This window comes from Rana temporaria, chromosome 4, assembly GCF_905171775.1.
Source record: "Rana temporaria chromosome 4, aRanTem1.1, whole genome shotgun sequence".
Taxonomy (NCBI): Eukaryota; Metazoa; Chordata; class Amphibia; order Anura; family Ranidae; genus Rana; species Rana temporaria.
The window spans coordinates 411,466,933-411,485,005 of record NC_053492.1 but is presented as its reverse complement, the minus strand read 5'-3'; the positions used below and the strand labels follow the sequence as shown (position 1 = coordinate 411,485,005).

Below are 18,073 nucleotides of genomic sequence, written 5' to 3'. Positions count from 1 at the left end.
AATCTATGAGGCTTCACAGAACAACTTTATTTATACTGAGATTAAATTACACACAGGTGGACTCTATTTACTAATTAGGTGACTTCTGAAGGCAATTGGTTCTATTAAATTTTAGTTAGGGGTATTAGAGTAAAGGGGGTTGAATACAAATGCATGCCACACTTTTCAGATGTAAAACAAATATAAACCATTTATCATTTTCCTTCCACTTCACAATTATGTGTCACTTTGTGTTGGTCTATCACATAAAATACATTTACGTTTTTGGTTGTAACACAAAATGTGGAAATATTCAAGGGCTATAAAAAAAATTTCAAGGCACTGTATCTATTACCATTTTCAACAAAATTAAAGCCCAATTTGTCCTGAAAAAAACAAGGTATAATTCACCTGGATGCACAACGTAGTTAATAATACATATGGTATTACTAACACATGTCAAAGTTGCAAAATTGTGCTTAGGCATTAAGATTTGTTTTACCCTTAGGCGCGAAAAGGTTAAGCTTTAAGCAAGCCAGTTCATCTGCTAACTTTGCCTCAACAACCTGAAAATGACCCTTTACTGCTGAACCAGCATGAAACCTCCAACTTATTTTTAATAATTTCATTTATTTCTGACAAGACTGAACAGTAATTGTTTTAATGATTTGCTACATCCAAGTCTCCCTCAACAAAAGTGCACCTCCCAGTTAAAATTTTTGTGATTCCATAGTGTTTATTCTTAGGCTACTTTCACACTGGGGCGGGGGGCGTTAGCAGTAAAGTGCCACTAATTTTAGAAGCAATTTACAGTACCCTCAAAGCGCCGCTGCTGAAGCGCTTTGCAGGCACTTCGGCATCTGTGCCCATTGATTCCAATGGCAAAGGCGGTGGAGGAGCGGTGTATACACCGCGACCCTATTACCCAAAGAAAGCTACTTGCAGGACTTTTCCTAACGTCCTGCAAGCGCACCACTCCAGTGTGAAAGCATTCGGGCTTTCACACTGGGGATGCAGGGGAGGCGTTTTTTTTAGGTGCTTTATTTATTAGCCCAAAAACACCCAAGTGTGAAAGGGGTCTTAATGTCACTGGACATTTTTCCACAGTAATTTAGGGCCAGATTCACATAGAATTACGTTGCTCCTGGGCAGCGTAACGTATATGTGATTTACGTTACACCGCCGCAGGTTTACAGCGTAAGTGCCTGATTCTCAGAACTTTTACCTGTAAACTTGCGGCGGTGTATCGTAAATGCGCTCGGCGCAAGCCCGCCCAATTCAAATGGGGCGGGCACCATTTAAATTAGGCGCGTTCCCGCGCCGAACGTACTGCGCATGCTCCGTCGGATAAATTACCCGACGTGCATTGCGCTAAATGACGTCGCACCGACGTCATTTGCTTAGACGTTAACGTAAATGGCGTCCAGCGCCATTCACGGACGACTTACGCAAACGACGTTGTTTTTTAAATTTCGACACGGGAACGACGGCCATATTTAACATGGCTTAGGACACCTAGGAGGTAGCCCTAATTTTACGCAACGTAACGAACGGTAACAACGTAAAGTTAGATCCACGGGCAGCTCGGACGTTCGGGGATCGCCGTAAGTATTCATTTGCATATTCTATGCCGACCGCAATGACCTCGCCACCTAGTGGCCGGCCTAGAATTGCATCCTTAAGATCCGACAGTGTAATTCAATTACACCTGTCGGATCTTAGGGCTAGCTATGCGTAACTGATTTTATGAATCAGTCGCATAGTTAGGACGGCCCTAACACAGAGATACGACGGCGTATCAGGAGATACGCCGTCGTATCTCTTTTGTGAATCTGGCCCATGATCTCTTTAAGCTGTTACTTAAGTAGGATCTGCAGAAGAATTTTCACTGTGTGTGAACATGTTCACTTACATTTTATTTTTTATAATTACATTTACTTGATTGAAAGTGAGAAGACATATGCATTGGTAAGTATATGTATTTTGCTGAATATTGCAGAAACATATCAGGTGAACAGCAGGTGGTGTTTTCACCTGTTCAGATACCCATCTGCAATCTAGGATATCTGTTGTTACAGCAATGCACATGACAGGTTTTCGGATAATTAATTTTATTTCTCAGATGGGTTAAGAATGCAAAAATATAGCAAAATTTTTATTTAAAGGAGCCTCTGAAAAAAATTGGGGAAGGGAAAAAAATTAAACCAATAGGGGAATTGTGATCAAAATACATGAAACAAGGAATCTGGTCACAATCTCCACTATTGTTCGGACTCGTTGTTCGGCTCCAATATTTACAAATTATATAGCCCATCAAACCATAAAAGAAAATATTATTTTTGTTTCCTTTAAAGGAGAAGTATGGCTAAAGCTCTTTTGGTCCTACTTCTCCTATGGGTCATAGGAGTGCACTTAGTTCTGCATTCCTGTGACCCGTTTTCAACTGCTAAAGCGCAATGTCTGCTGATGCCACTCAGCCGACCCAGGCGCTGGACCAAGCCTGGCTTTACAGTCAGGATCCACCCAGATGCCTAGCCGGCAGCTGGCTTGACCTCTTAGCGAGCTGCTGGGAGACTGAGCTAGCTGCTCCTGCCCCCTCCACAGCCCAGAGCTTGCAGTGAGCACTTGAAGGGCAGAGCAGAGCGGTGGCATCTTAAGAGCATTATAGGCCCCCGGGCAATACAGTGCTCTGGGGCCCTGTCTACACAATCGTGCATGAGAATTTATTGACAAAAATCATGAAATTTACTGGCAGAACCACATTTTTTTTACTGCCACTGCAAAAAAAGTACCTAAAATTATAGTTTTACAAATTTCTTCATTGACATGAAGGTTAGATTACTATAACCCAGCCTGCTCAGAGTTTCCTCTTACATCATAGTCTGCAGGATTCCCCCTTACAGTGAAAGGGAACTCCTATGTAAGGGGGAATGCTGCAGATCATGATGTAAGGGGGAACTCTGATGTGGAGGGGGACTCTGGTGACCAGAGACCACCTTATATCAGAGTTCACTGCTTTCTCTTTACATCAGAGTTCCCACTTACATCAGGGTCCTTGCACTGTAAGGGGGAATCCTGCAGACTCTGATGTAAAGGGGAACACCAGGAACTCTGATGTGTGGGGCACTCTGTTGACCAGAGACCACCTTCCGTAGAGTAAATACACTAAGGTAAGGGGGGGTCACTAATATTTTTGTATTCACTCCCCCCTTACATCAGCAGCCACCCGCCCCTTAGACTGGCCTGGCGGCGCTATCACTGACCTCCTCTCAGGTGCAACATGCACTGCTCAGTCAGATGGCTGCAGCTTGGCTGCTCTGGTTTTATCCTACTCATGTCTGACTTCTCCCGTGACCCTCATCCCGGCGGCGCTCCCACTCTTGACTCCTCTTCAGACTCTTCCTCAGAGACTGTAGACACGTTACAGTTCTACAGTTCTGACCCACTGCTCTCCACCATTTTTTACTGGGGTCGCTGGGCAGCCGATGGGGGGCCCCCCAGGCAAGTGGGGCCCCCGGGCAACTTCCCAGTGTGCCCAATGGAAAAGACAGCCCTGGAGCAGAGTGCTGGTAAATGTCTGCAGACTGAATACTGGGAACTGGTCAGAGGTCGTTGATCGCTCAGTTCTCAGTGTAGAGGTGGCGGGGACATTGTTTGTTTGGATTCCCAAACTTCTCTTTTAATAATTCTCAACTGAACACAAGTGGGATGTGTTGTAAACTATAGATTATACAGTAAATGACCTGACCTTTAATGCTAACTGCACATTAAGAGGGGCTTCCCTGGGAAAATCAGTAATGGAAAATGATCTGGGACTTATTGTAGATCAGACCTAATCAACGTTAATCCGAATAGAACAAAGCAAGGAAAATGCGGTCATATATTAAAAAGGGCATACATTCATAAATCTATCCCCTACAAAACACTGGTTTGGCCTCATCTTGAAAATGCACTTCTGTTTTGGTCACTAATCCTCAGGTAAGACATTGTTGAATTAGTAAGGCAACAAAACTAAAAAGGGGAATGGAGTACCTTAGCTATGAGGATTGATTGCGTGGATTACAGTTTTTCACTTTGGAGAAGAGGTGTTTAGAGGATATGATTACAATACAGTATATTAACCACTTCCCATCCCTCCTATTGTAGAATGATGGCCACAAGGTGGCTCTACAATGCCGGGAGGACGTCATATGACGTCCTCGTGCCACCCGGCCGCTGGGGGTCACTCAGATGCCGATGCGAGTGCCTGGCGGCCGCGATGTCTGCCTTGTATCCGCGATCGGCATTTACAGAACCAGGGACGTGGATCTCTGTGTGTAAACACAGAGATCCATGTCCTGTCAGGGAGAGGAGACCGATGGTGTGTCCCTTGTACTTAGGGACACCGATCGGTCACCTCCCCCAGTCAGTCCCCTCCCCACACAGTAAGAATCACTCCCAGGAAACACATTTAACCCCTTGATCGCCCCATAGTGTTAACTCCTTCCCTGCCAGTCACATTTATACAGTAAGCAGAGCAGTTTTATAGCATTGTTCGCTGTATAAATGTGAATGGTCCCAAAAATGTGTCAAAAGTGTCCAATGTGTCCGCCATAATATCGCAGTCCTGACAAAAATCGCAGATAACCACCATTACTAGTAAAAAAAAAATATAAAAAAAGTCATAATTATATCCCCTATTTTGTAGGCGCTATAACTTTTGCGCAAACCAATCACTATACGCTTATTGCAAATTTTTTTACCAAAAATATGTAGAAGAATACATATTGGCCTAAACTGAGAATTTTTTTTTTAATTGGGATATTTATTATAGCAAAAAGTAAAAAATATTGTGTTCTTTTCAAAATTGAGTTTTTTTTTGTTTATAGTGCAAAAAATTTTAATCAAAGAGGTGATAAAATACCACCAAAAGAAAGCTCTATTTGTGGGGAAAAAAGGACGTCAATTTTGTTTGGGAGCCACATCGCACGACCGCGCAATTGTCATTCAAATCGTGACAGTGCTGAAAGCTGAAGTTTTACCTGGGCAGGAAGGGGGTATATGTGCCCAGCAAGATAGTGGTTAAAAGTGACTTCAGTAACTGTTGGGCTGATTTACTAAAACTAGAGAGTGCAAAGTCTGGTGCGCCTTTGCATGGTAGCCAATCAGCCTTTAACTTCAGCTTGTTCAATTAAGGTTTGACAAAAAAAACTGGAAGCTGATTGGTTTCTATGCAGAGCTACACCAGATTTTGCACTCTCCAGTTTTAGAGTAAACAGTCACAGGGGTTGATTTATTAAGAGGAAACCCAGCCATGATTTGAGGTTAGAAGAATGGATATTCAACCTTAGATGAAGGAAAGGGTTCTTTACTGTTAGCAAAGTAAAAATGTGGAATTCCCTCCCCCAGGAAATGGTACTAGCCGAGAATAAGGACAGCTTTTTAGATGTCTTCCTCAAGAAATAGAATGCACAGGGCTATAACAATTGTTGGAAAATACAAATCACACACCTAGACACACACACACACACATCACTATGTAACAAATTTTATGACCTGTTTCTCTTTAAATTATTGCATTTACTGACTATTGCCGAATCTTGATTAACTGACAACATAGTAGTAGAGATGTCCTTCCTTGGCCAGAAATGCGACCTTGGTGCAAGATCTGGACATAGATATGGATCTGGAATTGGTGTTAGCACTAATTTTCCTCTAACAGATTATAATAATCCACCAGTGTCATACACAGAATGTTTTATTACAGCTTATCTACATATTGTAATCATGTTGATAGTCAAAATGAAAAGTCAATTATATTGTACAGATTACAAAGTCCCCCAGCAACAGCACACATGCTACTATCATCATCATGATTTGGATATTTATTTTCCAGTTTGAATATGGTGTAGGTTGATTTTGACATACGTAACTAAACACATTTATGGACATGAGGGGCCAGATTCACGCACAGCTTACACTGGCATATCTATTGATACGCCACGTAAGTTACAAGATGCACCGTCGTATCTATGCGTGGTATTCTTGAAAGTAGATACGCCTGAAATCTGACTTCAGCCGACCGACGTAAGTCTTAGTACGCCATCGTATCTTGGGTGCATATTTACGCTGGACGCTAGGGGCGCTTCCGTAGATTTACGTGTCGAATATGACAATTAGCTAGATACGCCGATTCACGAACGTACTTGCGCCCGCTACGTCGTTTACATTGTGCTTACGTCCGGCGTAAAGTTACCCCTGCTATATGAGGCGCAGCCAATGCAAAGTATGGACGTCGGAACAAGCGTATCTTTTTACGTTGTTTACGTAAGTCGTACGTGAATGGGGATGTGCGTAGGTTACGTTCACGTCACAGGCATTGAGCCGGCGTATCTTAGGGAGTAAATTCAACGTGATATTGAACATGCGCGCGCATGCACCGTACGATCGGCGCTTCGTTTGCATGGGGTCACGGCTCATTTTAATAAAACACTCCCACCTCTTCCACATTTGAATTAGGCGGGCTTACGCCGGCCGATTTACGCTACGCCGCCGAAACTTACGGAGCAAGTGCTTTGTGAATACTGCACTTGCCTGTCTAAGTTGCGGAGGCGTAACGTAAATAGGATACGCTACGCCCGCACAAAGGTACGCTCTCCTACGTGAATCTGGCCCCAGATCTGCATATGTACATTTAAAAGGTGTTTACACTTTGTTAGAAATGCCTGTATGGTTCATAGTAATGTTAATGGCTGAGCCAATGTAAAAAAAGAACAATTAGGTCTGACACATAGATAAATGTTAGAGGCACAATGTTGCTTTTCATGACTGCGTTGCCACCATATTTGCACCCAGGGCCATCTTTAAGGCAGGGCAAAAGTGGCAGCTGCCCTGGGCCCTGTCATTGTTGTGGGGCCCAAAGCAGCTGTCTCATACTTGCCAACTATCCCAGTTTACATTCCCTGATCCCTTGAAGTTTTAATCCTTTGCTGTGTCTGATATCTCAGTGTGAAGTGCTGCTACTAATGCTACCCAGCTCCGCCCTATTGTTGTGTACAGATGACTCACCTGCAGACCCTGTGTTTACATGTAAATAACCACCATTCATATGTAAATAACAGGAGCATTCATATGTAAATGGTGACATCATTCATATGTAAATAGTGTCTGTATTCATATGTAAAAAGCTAAGGCCAGCCGCATTCATATGTAAATGAAGGCGGCATTCATATGTATATCATGCCCCTCTGCAGTGAAGAGATTATGTGCTGTAACCTCTAGCAACCAATCAGTGAGCAGTATTACTGTACAGTAATCTCTAGCAACCAATCAACAAGAAGAAATCATGTGCTGTAACCTTTAGCAACTAATCAGTGAGCCGTAATGTGTGCTGTAACCTCTAGCATCCAGTCAGTAAGTGGTAATGATGTACTGTAACCTCTGGCAACCAATAGCAATCACTGCCTGATCTGATACAGTAAACTGATTTTAAGTGCATGGGGGGGGGGGGGGGGAGAGCAAGAAAATATTTGCCCAGGGTCCAATCAACATTAAAGGTGGCCCTGTTTGCATCTGTTTTTACTAACCCAAAAAGTTGCTTTTGGAAGCAATATATTAAGGAGCCTATGCAAAAAAAAGAAGGAATTACACTTATGATGAAAATGATGTAGTAAGAAGTATACCACTATGGAAAATGATTGACATTATTTTTCTATGTGCTTACATTAGTTTACATACTGTGTTAAAAGATCACAATGACAAGTGAAAGTGGCCATGGTGGTACATTGAGTTGATAAGCTGGGGGCAGATCCACAAAAGGATTACGCTGGCGTATATACTGATACGGCGGCGTAATTTAAAATTTCCTGCGTCGTATCTTTGTTTTGAATCCTCAAAACAAGATACAACGGCATCTGGGATCGATCCGACAGGCGTACGTCTTCGTATGCCGTCTGATTTAAGATGCAATTTTTCGGCGGCCGCTAGGTGGCGTTCCCGTCGAAATTCACGAACGTACGTCGGCCCGTCGCTTTTTTTTCCGTCGTTTGCGTTCGGCTTTTTCCGGCGTATAGTTAAAGCTGCTATACTGAGGCGTACTCAATGTTAAGTATGGCTGTCCTTCCCGCGTACAATTTTGGATTTTTTACGTAGTTTGCATAAGTCGTTCGCGAATAGAAATTTGCGTAGAATGACGTCACCGTCGTAAGTATTGGCGCGTTCCGGTTTAACATAAAACACGCCCCCATCACTTCCATTTGAATTCCGCGCCCTAACGCCGCAACAGATACACTACGCCGCCATAACTTACGGCGCAAATTCGTTGAGGATTCAAACCCAAAAAAAGTAAGTTACAGCAGCGTAGTGTATCTTAGATACGCTACGCCCGGCGCAATAATGCGCCGTTGTATGTGGATCTACCCCCTGGTGTTTATTAAAGTGATACTAAGCACACACTGTTTAACCTCTTCACGCCTGCCGAACTCGCATATGCGGCCTTCATGCTGAGTGGCCTCATTTATACGGCTCTGTGTAAAACTCCTACTGAGCTGAGAGCGCAATCCCTGCACGCCCCCAGCACGGTAACTGGTGGTTGCCGGAAAGCTCCCGATGCATACCAGCAATCGGGAGCTTACCAATCATGTGATCGCTGTGACAGTCAAACACAGTTGTCACATGACTCGAGTGCCCGCCTCTGCCTCCCGGTGTTTAGAACCCTTAAAGGGCTGAGAGGCAGCTGGTGGGAAGGGGTTAATTAACACCCCTCTTCTGTTTCTGTATATAAATGATGGCATTGTAATTATTTTAATTAAAAACATCTAAGCACCTTTTTCCTAATCGATATACAACTGTCACATGACCCAGATCTTTCCCAGCCCATATATTGAGATAGATAAGCAGGAGGAGCTTCTAGTCCTCTGCTGCTGGTCACATGTTAAAAAAATAAAAAATAAAACAGCCTTTAGAATATAAAGTAAATATAAATAATTATTATCAATACACTGTTTTAAATTGTCATACAAATATATACTTGACATCGGATCTTTATTATTTTTTTGTCAATAAGAAAGCGTGGGTGGGATTTCTCCCAGGCTGCGTCATGACCCTCCGACCTGTGTCTCAGAATAAGAGGGAGGTGAAGCCTTAATTAATCTTCATGTAATATTCCCCACCATTGTGTTTAGCTGGTTAGTGGGCATGGAGGAGGGGGTAGGGAGTGGACTGTCATTTACCACTGTGTATACGCCCACATGTGTGACTCTAGAGCAGTGATGGTAAACCTTGGCACCCCAGATGTTTTGTAACTACGTTTCCCATGATGCTCAGCTACACTACAGAGTGCATGAGCATAATAGGAAAAGTAGTTCCAAAACACTTGCTCTAGAGTCACATGGGCTGCTCAGATGTGATAGGGAGGAAATGCTCAGCATAGAAACTTACTGAACACTGAGCATGTGAAAAGGTGCCACCACAGCTGCATAACCCCAATCTGAACTGGGGACATGAACCGAAGATTCTTGCATCGTAGCGAAAACAATATACAGGGATATGGGAAATGATTTTCTACACGCATACACACACCAACACAGGTTGAACTGGATGGACTATTGTCTTTATTCAACTTACCAACTATGCAAGTGCACAGTATATTTGCCTTTAGTAAATCAACCTCCCTGTGTACTTTAAGATCGGAACGTACTTTGGTAAGGCCTTGATTTTCTGAAACATTCTAGTGTTGGCTCTATGTGTACTCCTTGGACAAAATAAAGAGATATTCTATTTTTCCTCACCTGGTTTCCGATTTTATCTACATAGAAGTTCAAAATTTAAAGTGACTCTGTCATGAGAGTTGTATAGGTGCCTCCATTGAGGGCCTTCTTCAGTATGTTTCAGTCCCAGAACAAGCATGCTGTAAATGAGTGTCAGAGAAGTGTCAGGCCCCGTACATACGACCAAGGAACTCGACGTGCCAAACACAACGAGTTCCTCGGCGAGTTCAGTGTGGAAGCCGCCGAGGAGCTTGGCGGGCCGACTTTCCTCATTGAACAACATGGAAATAGAGAACATGTTCTCTTTTCGGCCCGACGAGTTCCTCGACGGGTTCCTCGCTGAAAAGTGTACACACGACCGAGTTTCTCGGCAGAATCCAGCTCCGACTGAGTTTCTGGCTGAATTCTGCCGAGAAACTCGGTCGTGTGTACGGGGCCTCACAGCTACTTACTCCAGACTCAGACAGCATTGAAGTCAAAGTATTAAGCCTTGTACACACTGTAGGACTTTTTGACAACAAACTTCAAAATGAGCAAGTTTTCAAAAAAATATGAGCGTGTGTACGCTCCACCGGACAAACTGAGCGGACCTCCGTGATATGCGGAACACAGTGTCAAATGCCTATCACGGACTGTAACACCAAGAGGAAGCCTGCGGCTTTTAAAAAATGGACGCCTGTCAAGATTGCAGGTACTCGGTCACAGTGAGGTATGGCACAGTGAGACTGCAATGAACACAGAGAGGTATGGCACAGTGAGGTATGGCGCAGTGAGACTGCAATGGGCACAGTGAGGTATGGCACAGTGAGACTGCAATGGGCACAGTGAGGTATGGCACAGTGAGACTGCAATGGGCACAGTGAGGTATGGCACAGTGAGACTGCAATGGGCACAGTGAGGTATGGCGCAGTGAGACTGCAATAGGCACAGAGAGGTATGGCACAGTGAGACTGCAATGGGCACAGTGAGACTGCAATGGGCACAGTGAGGTATGGCACAGTGAGACTGATATGGGCACAGTGAGGTATGGCACTGTGAGACTGCAGTGGGCACAGTGAGGTATGGCACAGTGAGACTGCAATGGGCACAGTGAGGTATGGCACAGTGAGACTGCAATGGGCACAGAGAGGTATGGCACAGTGAGACTACAATGGGCACAGTGAGGTATGGCACAGTGAGGTTGCAATGGGCACAGTGAGGTATGGCACAGTAAGACTGCAATAGGCACAGTGAGGTATGGCACAGTGAGACTGCAATGGGCACAGTGAGGTATGGCACAGTGAGACTGCAATGGGCACAGTGAGGTATGGCACAGTGAGACTGCAATGGGCACAGTGAGGCATGCAAATGGACATTGTTGACCCTCTTTTCCGCTTACAGTAGCTGCTGCATTCTCACCCTAGGCTTATACTCGAGTCAATACGTTTTTTTTTTAGGTCCTCTGCGTATACTCGAGTATATATGTTAGCTTTTCAGCAGCCCTACATAAAAGGCAAGCAAACAAACATACAAAAATTGATGGATATTAATAAACTATTCATCAGCTATTTAATTTAAACATGGCGTTCGCTGTGACATTTTCCAGCACTGCTGTTTCCAATGACAGTATTTAAAGGTATTCTTTAATTAGCTAGAATAAAGTCTTCTCTTAATCCTCTGTTGTGTCTTTATAGTTCATCTGTTTCGTGAATAGTTGGGATGAACCAGAGATGTTACTATGGCAATAAACTGCCTAATGGTTAGAATAAAAACAAAAATAATTATTTGCGCACAACATAAAATTATCTTCGGCACAAATCTGTCAAATGCAGATTACTCCTTGATATGTTACATTCATTAAACTTTTCTCTCTCTTTTTTTTTTTTTTATAATCCTATTAATTTACTAGCACATTTTTTTTCTACAAACAAAACATTTTCAAAACTGGGCAAATTGAATTTTATTTTTTATTGGACGACAATTTAATCCATTGTATGTTAAATGTGCAAATGACTAATAAAGGCCTAATAAAAACAGAGTATCTGTTTATTTAGACTATTTACCTTACATTGTTAAAACGCGCCATTGCTGAATGCATAAAGCAAATAACAACCTAAAAGCTATACAATTTTTTTTTTTATATATATATATATTCAGCGCTGATTTTTAGAAAAGGCACCTGCTCCCCCTACTGGAGTTGAATGGGATTTACCAAATTGTAGTTTGTGGTTTATTGGAACATGTAAGCCATTGGTTTGCTTGTTAGCATGCAGCGTAGTGACATCGTCTAATTTGAACATACATTGTACTGTACATGCATCATATTTCCCTGGTAAAAAAAATAAATAAAAAATGGGCTGTGGATTTTATTGTATGGAATAAGTCCTGGGAAAGCGAGAACGGTCATGAAAGGATAAAGGGATATAAAAGTTGAGAGCAAGGAAAAGCTCAGTGGTATGTGAAAACATGTGTTTAATATTATATCAGCCCTTTTCAGATTTCTGGGAATGAATTTCCTTTTTTCCGTGCCATGCAGGCTCCATTTAATAGATCCGTGTCAGCATTCTGAATGGGAGCACAAAGGATGGCTCTGTGATCAGCGGAGCAGTATGCTGCACGGCTGAACCTGGGATTATGTGGATCGCATTAAACGAGCTGCACTGGTTGGAGCACATATTGCGATCGTCACTTTAATCATGACGGTGCAGATAACAGACGTATGATTGTCTCATATAGAGTGAACTCCCACTGAAACCAGCAGAACAGAGCTCGGGAGAATGGCCCCCCCGCCTGTTTTATGTGCAGCTGCTGCTTGATAAATCGTTTCAATCTGGAAACAGACAGAAGAGGGGGGCAGATGAATTAAAGGTGAAATCTTGAAATAAAGAAAATTTATGTAATTTGATTACTTACCAAAATTGCTGTGTCATAACAAAAGGAGGCAAGTTATCTTTCATATACACTATATTGTCAAAAGTATTGGGACGACTGCCTTTATGCGCACATGAATATTAATGCAATAAATGTTTGTATGTTTTAAAGAATGTAGATCTGCATTTCCGGGGAAAGTTTCAGTTGTAAAAAGAGAGATAGCCGGATTCATAGAGACTTACGACGGCGTATCAGTAGATACGCCGTCGTAAGTCCGAATGAGCGCCGTCGTATCTTTAAGCGTATTCTCAAACTGAGATACGTAAGTCTCCTACGCCGTCGTATCTTATGTGCATATATACGCTGGCCGCTAGGGGCGTGTACATGGATTTATGCGTCGAATATGTAAATGAGCAAGATACGCCGATTCACAAACGTACGTACGCCCGTCGCAGTAAGATACGCCGTTTACGTAAGACATACGCCACCATAAACCACCAAAAAGATGGCGCAGCCCATGCAAGGTATGGACGACGGAACAGCCGTCGTATTTTACGTCGTTTGCATAATCGTAAGACATAAGACATACGCCACCATAAACCACCAAAAAGATGGCGCAGCCCATGCAAGGTATGGACGACGGAACAGCCGTCGTATTTTACGTCGTTTGCGTAAGCGTACGTGAAATGGGGCTGCGCGTAGGTGACGTTCACGTTGAAAGCAATGAGTATTTGCGACGTGATTCTGAGCATGCGCGCGCATGCGCCGTACCAACGGCCCTCATTTACATGGGGTCACGGGTACTTTACATGGAGCACGCCCACTACCTGCCTATTTTGAATTAGGCGGGGTTACGCCGGGCCATTTGTGCTATGCCGCCGTAACTTAGGGAGCAAGTGCTTTGTGAATACTGGCCTTGCCTCTCTATTTTACGTCGGCGTAGCTCAAATGAGCTGCGCTACGCCAGCTTAAACATTCTCCGATGTATGTGAATCTGGCTAAGAGTGTATAACTGACAGAAATACACTATATTACCAAAAGTATTGGGACACCTGTCTTTACACACACATGAACTTTAATGGCATCCCAGTTTTAGTCAATATTGAGTTGGCCCACCCTTTACAGCTATAACAGCTTCAACTCTTCTGGGAAGGCTGTCCACAAGGTTTAGGAGTGTGTCTATAGGAATGTTTGACCATTTTTCCAGAAGCGCATTTGTGAGGTCAGGCACTGATGTTGGATGAGAAGACCTGGCTTGCAGTCTCAGCTCTAATTTATCCCAAACATGTTCTATCGCAGGGGTGACAAACTCAATTTCATAGTGGGCCGCATCAGCATTATGATTGCCCTCAAAAGGGCCGGTTGTATCTGTAAGATTAGATGTTCAGCACATCCCCTCCCCTTACATTAGTAGTCAAGAGCCACCCCACCATCAGAAGTTGAGTCCCCCACTCTCCCTTACATCACAGTGCACCCCCCTTTCCTTATGCTGCTGCTGGGAAGAAGCTGGATGCATTGCATGGAAGCAGAAATTAAGGGTCTTGGAGGAGGACCAAAGGAGAGCTGGAGCTCTCCTGCAACTGCAGGAGAGGTGTGAGGGCCACATGAAATGGTCTGGAGGGCCGGATTTGGCCCACAGCCCTTGTGTTTGACACCTATGTTCTATCGGGTTGAGGTCACGACTCATCCGTGTCTTTTTCTGGGTAATTTAATCCTCCTACATTATACGTCAGAATATTTACAGTTATAATACATCCTCATCTTCACTGTCACTTTTCCTTCTCAGTCCGGCAACCCCCCCCCCCAACCTTTAGATCCAGGATAGGAAGGTGGGGGGCCCAAGGGGGGACCGGGAAGGGAAATCCTTCTGCCAGAAGAACTTGTGGGGTAACCAATACATAGAAGTCACAGACACTATATCCCTCCCTCTTCTTCCACCCCCAATAATCGCACAAGTTGGTATTTTGACCCCATCTTGGTCTTTAAACAGGTCTATATTATCTCCTATCGGGGCCTCCTTGCCCATCTGCTCTTCCCTTTTGGGTGACGCTCTTGCATCCTCCCCTCCTCCGCCAACTTTAGGGCGTGGGTCTGGAGTTTCCCAGTCAATCCAGGTCTATCATCCATTTTATGTTAATTAACATAGAACTTGTTCTCTTTTTTTCTCATCGAGTTCCACGACTGCTTTCTCGATGAAAAACATAGACACGACCGTTTTCCTCGGCAAAAAAAGCTCTGCCACTAAGTTTCTTGATGGATTCTGTCAAGGAAAACGGTCGTGTGTAGGAGGCCTATGAATCAGAATTGTGATAATCATGAGTCAATTGTTTGAGAAGTGAGGAGGTGTATTAGCAGTACCCAGTTTGCTTTCTTTTGGACACCCGCCAATGTCAACCACTATAATGTAGGTCAAAAATCTGTTATAGGCTCTAAGAATTATTCTTAAAGCGGAGTTCCACCCAAAAGTGGAACTTCCGCTCACGTGTTTCCTCCCCCTCTCTGGTGCCACAATTGGCACCTTTCAGGGTGAGGGGGGACAGGATACCTGTCTTTGACAAGTATCCTGTCCCCACTTCCAGGAGCCACAGCCGCGGAACTCAGAGCGAATGCGCCGCAGCAGGTGCATGCAAGGGGAATATCTCCTAAACTGTACAGGTTTAGGAGATATTCTTTTTACCTACAGGTAAGAAAAAAAAAAAAAAAAGGGTATACAACCACTTTAATGGCTAATTAGAAAATACTGTCTAACCAAGCCATTCAACAACCCTCCTCGATGTGACTGAATGTCTGATCTGTGCAGCTGAATGTGGCTGCTCACTGATACTTCCTAGTAGCGTTGTTGGTAACTGCCAACCAGTCCTGCCTTTTCCAGTCCCATCCACCCAGCCCTACCCCATCCATGATCATATCACAGCTTTCATATGAGTGGGCACGCAGTGCCATGCTCATCTATGAGCCAGCTTTCACAGGAAACAGTCTTGTGGGAATGATGCTCTGCAGCTCTGCTCTGTACATGCCTTTCATTTTACAAAGCACAAAGATTGTGATCACTTGAAGGGGAATACTTTAACCCAAAAAAGGTAGAAGAACAGAAAATTTTGTATTTTGGGACAAATACACTATATTACCAAAAGTATTGGGACACCTGCCTTTGCGCACACATGGGGGCAGATCCACAGAGATCTGCACCGGCGCAGCGTATGGGAGATACGCTAGGCCGCTGTAACTTACTTTTTCACACTTCGAATCCACAAAGAATTTGCGCCGTAAGTTACGGCGGCGTAGTCTATCTCTCGCAGCGTAAGGGCGCCTAATTCAATTCGGCGAGTAGGGGGCGTGTTTCATTTAAATGAAGCGCGTCCCCGCGCCGAATTAACTGCGCATGCGCCGTCCCTAAATTACCCGCCGTGCATTGCGCTAAATGACGTCGCAAGAACGTAATTTTTTTTAACATAGACGTGAATTACGTCCATCCCGATTCACGAACGACTTACGCAAAAAAAAAAATAGTAAATTAACGGGGTAACGACGGCCATACTTAACATGGCAGGTCTAACTATACGCGACGAAATAGCAGCTTTAACTATACGCCGGAAAAAGCCGACTAGAGACGCCGTAAAAAAATGCGACGGCCGCTCGTACGTTCGTGGATCGTCGGAAATAGCTAATTTGCATACCCGACGCGGAAACGACGTGAACGCCAACCAGTGGACGCCGAAGAATTGCATCTTAGATCTGAAGGCGTACGAAGACGTACACCTGTCGGATCTAACCCAGAAGCTGTTGTATCTTGTTTTGAGGATTTAAAACAACGATACGACGCGGGAAATTTGAAAGTACGCCGGCGTATCAGTAGATACACCGGCGTACTCGCTCTGTGGATCTGCCCCATGAACTTTAATGGCATCCTAGTCTTAGTTTGTAGGGTTCAGTATTGAGTTGGCCCACCCTTTGCAGCTATAACAGCTTCAACTCTTCTGGGAAGGCTGTCCACAAAGTTTAGGAGTGTGTCTTTGGGAATGTTTGACCATTCTTCCAGAAGTGCATTTGTGAGGTTAGACACTGATGTGGACAAGAAAGGCTGGCTCGCAGTCTCTGCTCTAATTCATCCCAAAGGTGTTCTATCGGTTTGAGGCCAGTCAAGTTTCTCCACACCAAACTCGCTCATCTATAAGTAGCATATTATGAAAGATTTATCTTAAAACAAAGCCCTCCAACTGCTGACAATGCTTCCCTCTTCACCTGGACTTCCTTCCGGGTTTTTGGGCTTCGGCCATTTAATTAACTTATCTGGGGTGATGTCACTACTGTGCATGCACATGGAAATAATTTCTGCAGCACAGCGCTCATTATGCTGTCCCAACAGAGCACAGTGTGCATGCGCATGTGATGTCACCAGCTGCAGACCTGACCTTTTTTATTATATTATATTTAAAGAATTTGGGGGGGGGGGTGTATGTCCTACTCTTTTTTGCAGCCTGTTTTTTGGTTTTAAATGTTTGCCTTGGTTACTTTTTTTACATATTTTGTTAAATTTTTTGTAACTTTTAGATTATTATAGCGTTCCTTCTTTTTTATATTTTTTAAATGCCCTTTTCCTAATATTTATAGTTTTTCTAACTTTGGATATGAGCCACAGGTTTTTATTTTTTAATTTGTTTTAGGCTTTTAAACATATTGATTATGGGAATATACTGTATCTTGCAGTAAAGTAATTTTTACTGTTCTTTTTTTTCAGTAGATGATCCAGATGAAATTAAGGAAAATGCTGATGAACCAGGTGAGTATTTTATTGCAATAAACATTTAATCTTTTGCGGTGCTTTGAACGTTCTTCCCCAGTGGTACTTAAAGTCTAATCTGTCTACCACAGCTTCACAACAATACAGGGACAGAAGGGCCTGTAAACCTAAAGGGAACCTGCACAAGTGTTTTTTTTTTTTTTTTTATTCTAGTGATTGGCAAAGTAGGCAAAAATGTATTGTATGCAATATAATGTAATCAATGGCATTCTGGGGTGGGTGGCCTGCATTAGGTACCACCACTTGGAGGATGTCCTGGTGTTGCCCCCTGTGACTTGCAGAATGGCAGCAGTGTGTCGGGTGCTAAAACACTTTTTTTCAGCACCTGCCACTGAAAAAAGCCAGAGCTGTCAGGTGGCGTGATATCTGCCTGATAGTAGACATATAGTCCTTGCCAACGGGTAGAGGCAGCAACTCAGGAAAATGTGGTCAGGTAAATAAACCACTGCGCACCAATGCTGGAGGGGGTAGGGGGTTCTATTCAGGGGTCAAGTCCTGGGGAAAAAAGTGTGGGAACTTCCACCCATGATCCACTCCCCCCACCAAAAAAAAAATATTATACGCTCATATGCATAATTACTAAACTGCATGTTTTTTTTCTTTTTAATCCCCCGATAACTCACGGCAGACCTCCGCAATGTCTCCTGGGAACAATGACTAAAGCTCCCAGGAGACATTGCGGCATCGAGGAAGTGAC

At 43.7% G+C, this 18,073-nt stretch overlaps 1 protein-coding gene across 3 annotated transcripts in view; it reads left to right on the top strand.

Moving 5' to 3' along the window:
- MACROD2 (mono-ADP ribosylhydrolase 2) overlaps positions 1-18,073 on the top strand; it is a 3,190,351-nt gene that overhangs the window by 3,020,181 nt on the left and 152,097 nt on the right. For 2 of the 3 annotated variants that reach the window (XM_040351279.1, XM_040351277.1), the window contains exon 11: positions 17,314-17,355. In XM_040351279.1, the coding sequence (XP_040207213.1) occupies positions 17,314-17,355 (42 nt within the window). The remainder of the gene's footprint in view (positions 1-17,313; positions 17,356-18,073) is intronic. The other variant, XM_040351278.1, reaches the window with a different exon arrangement.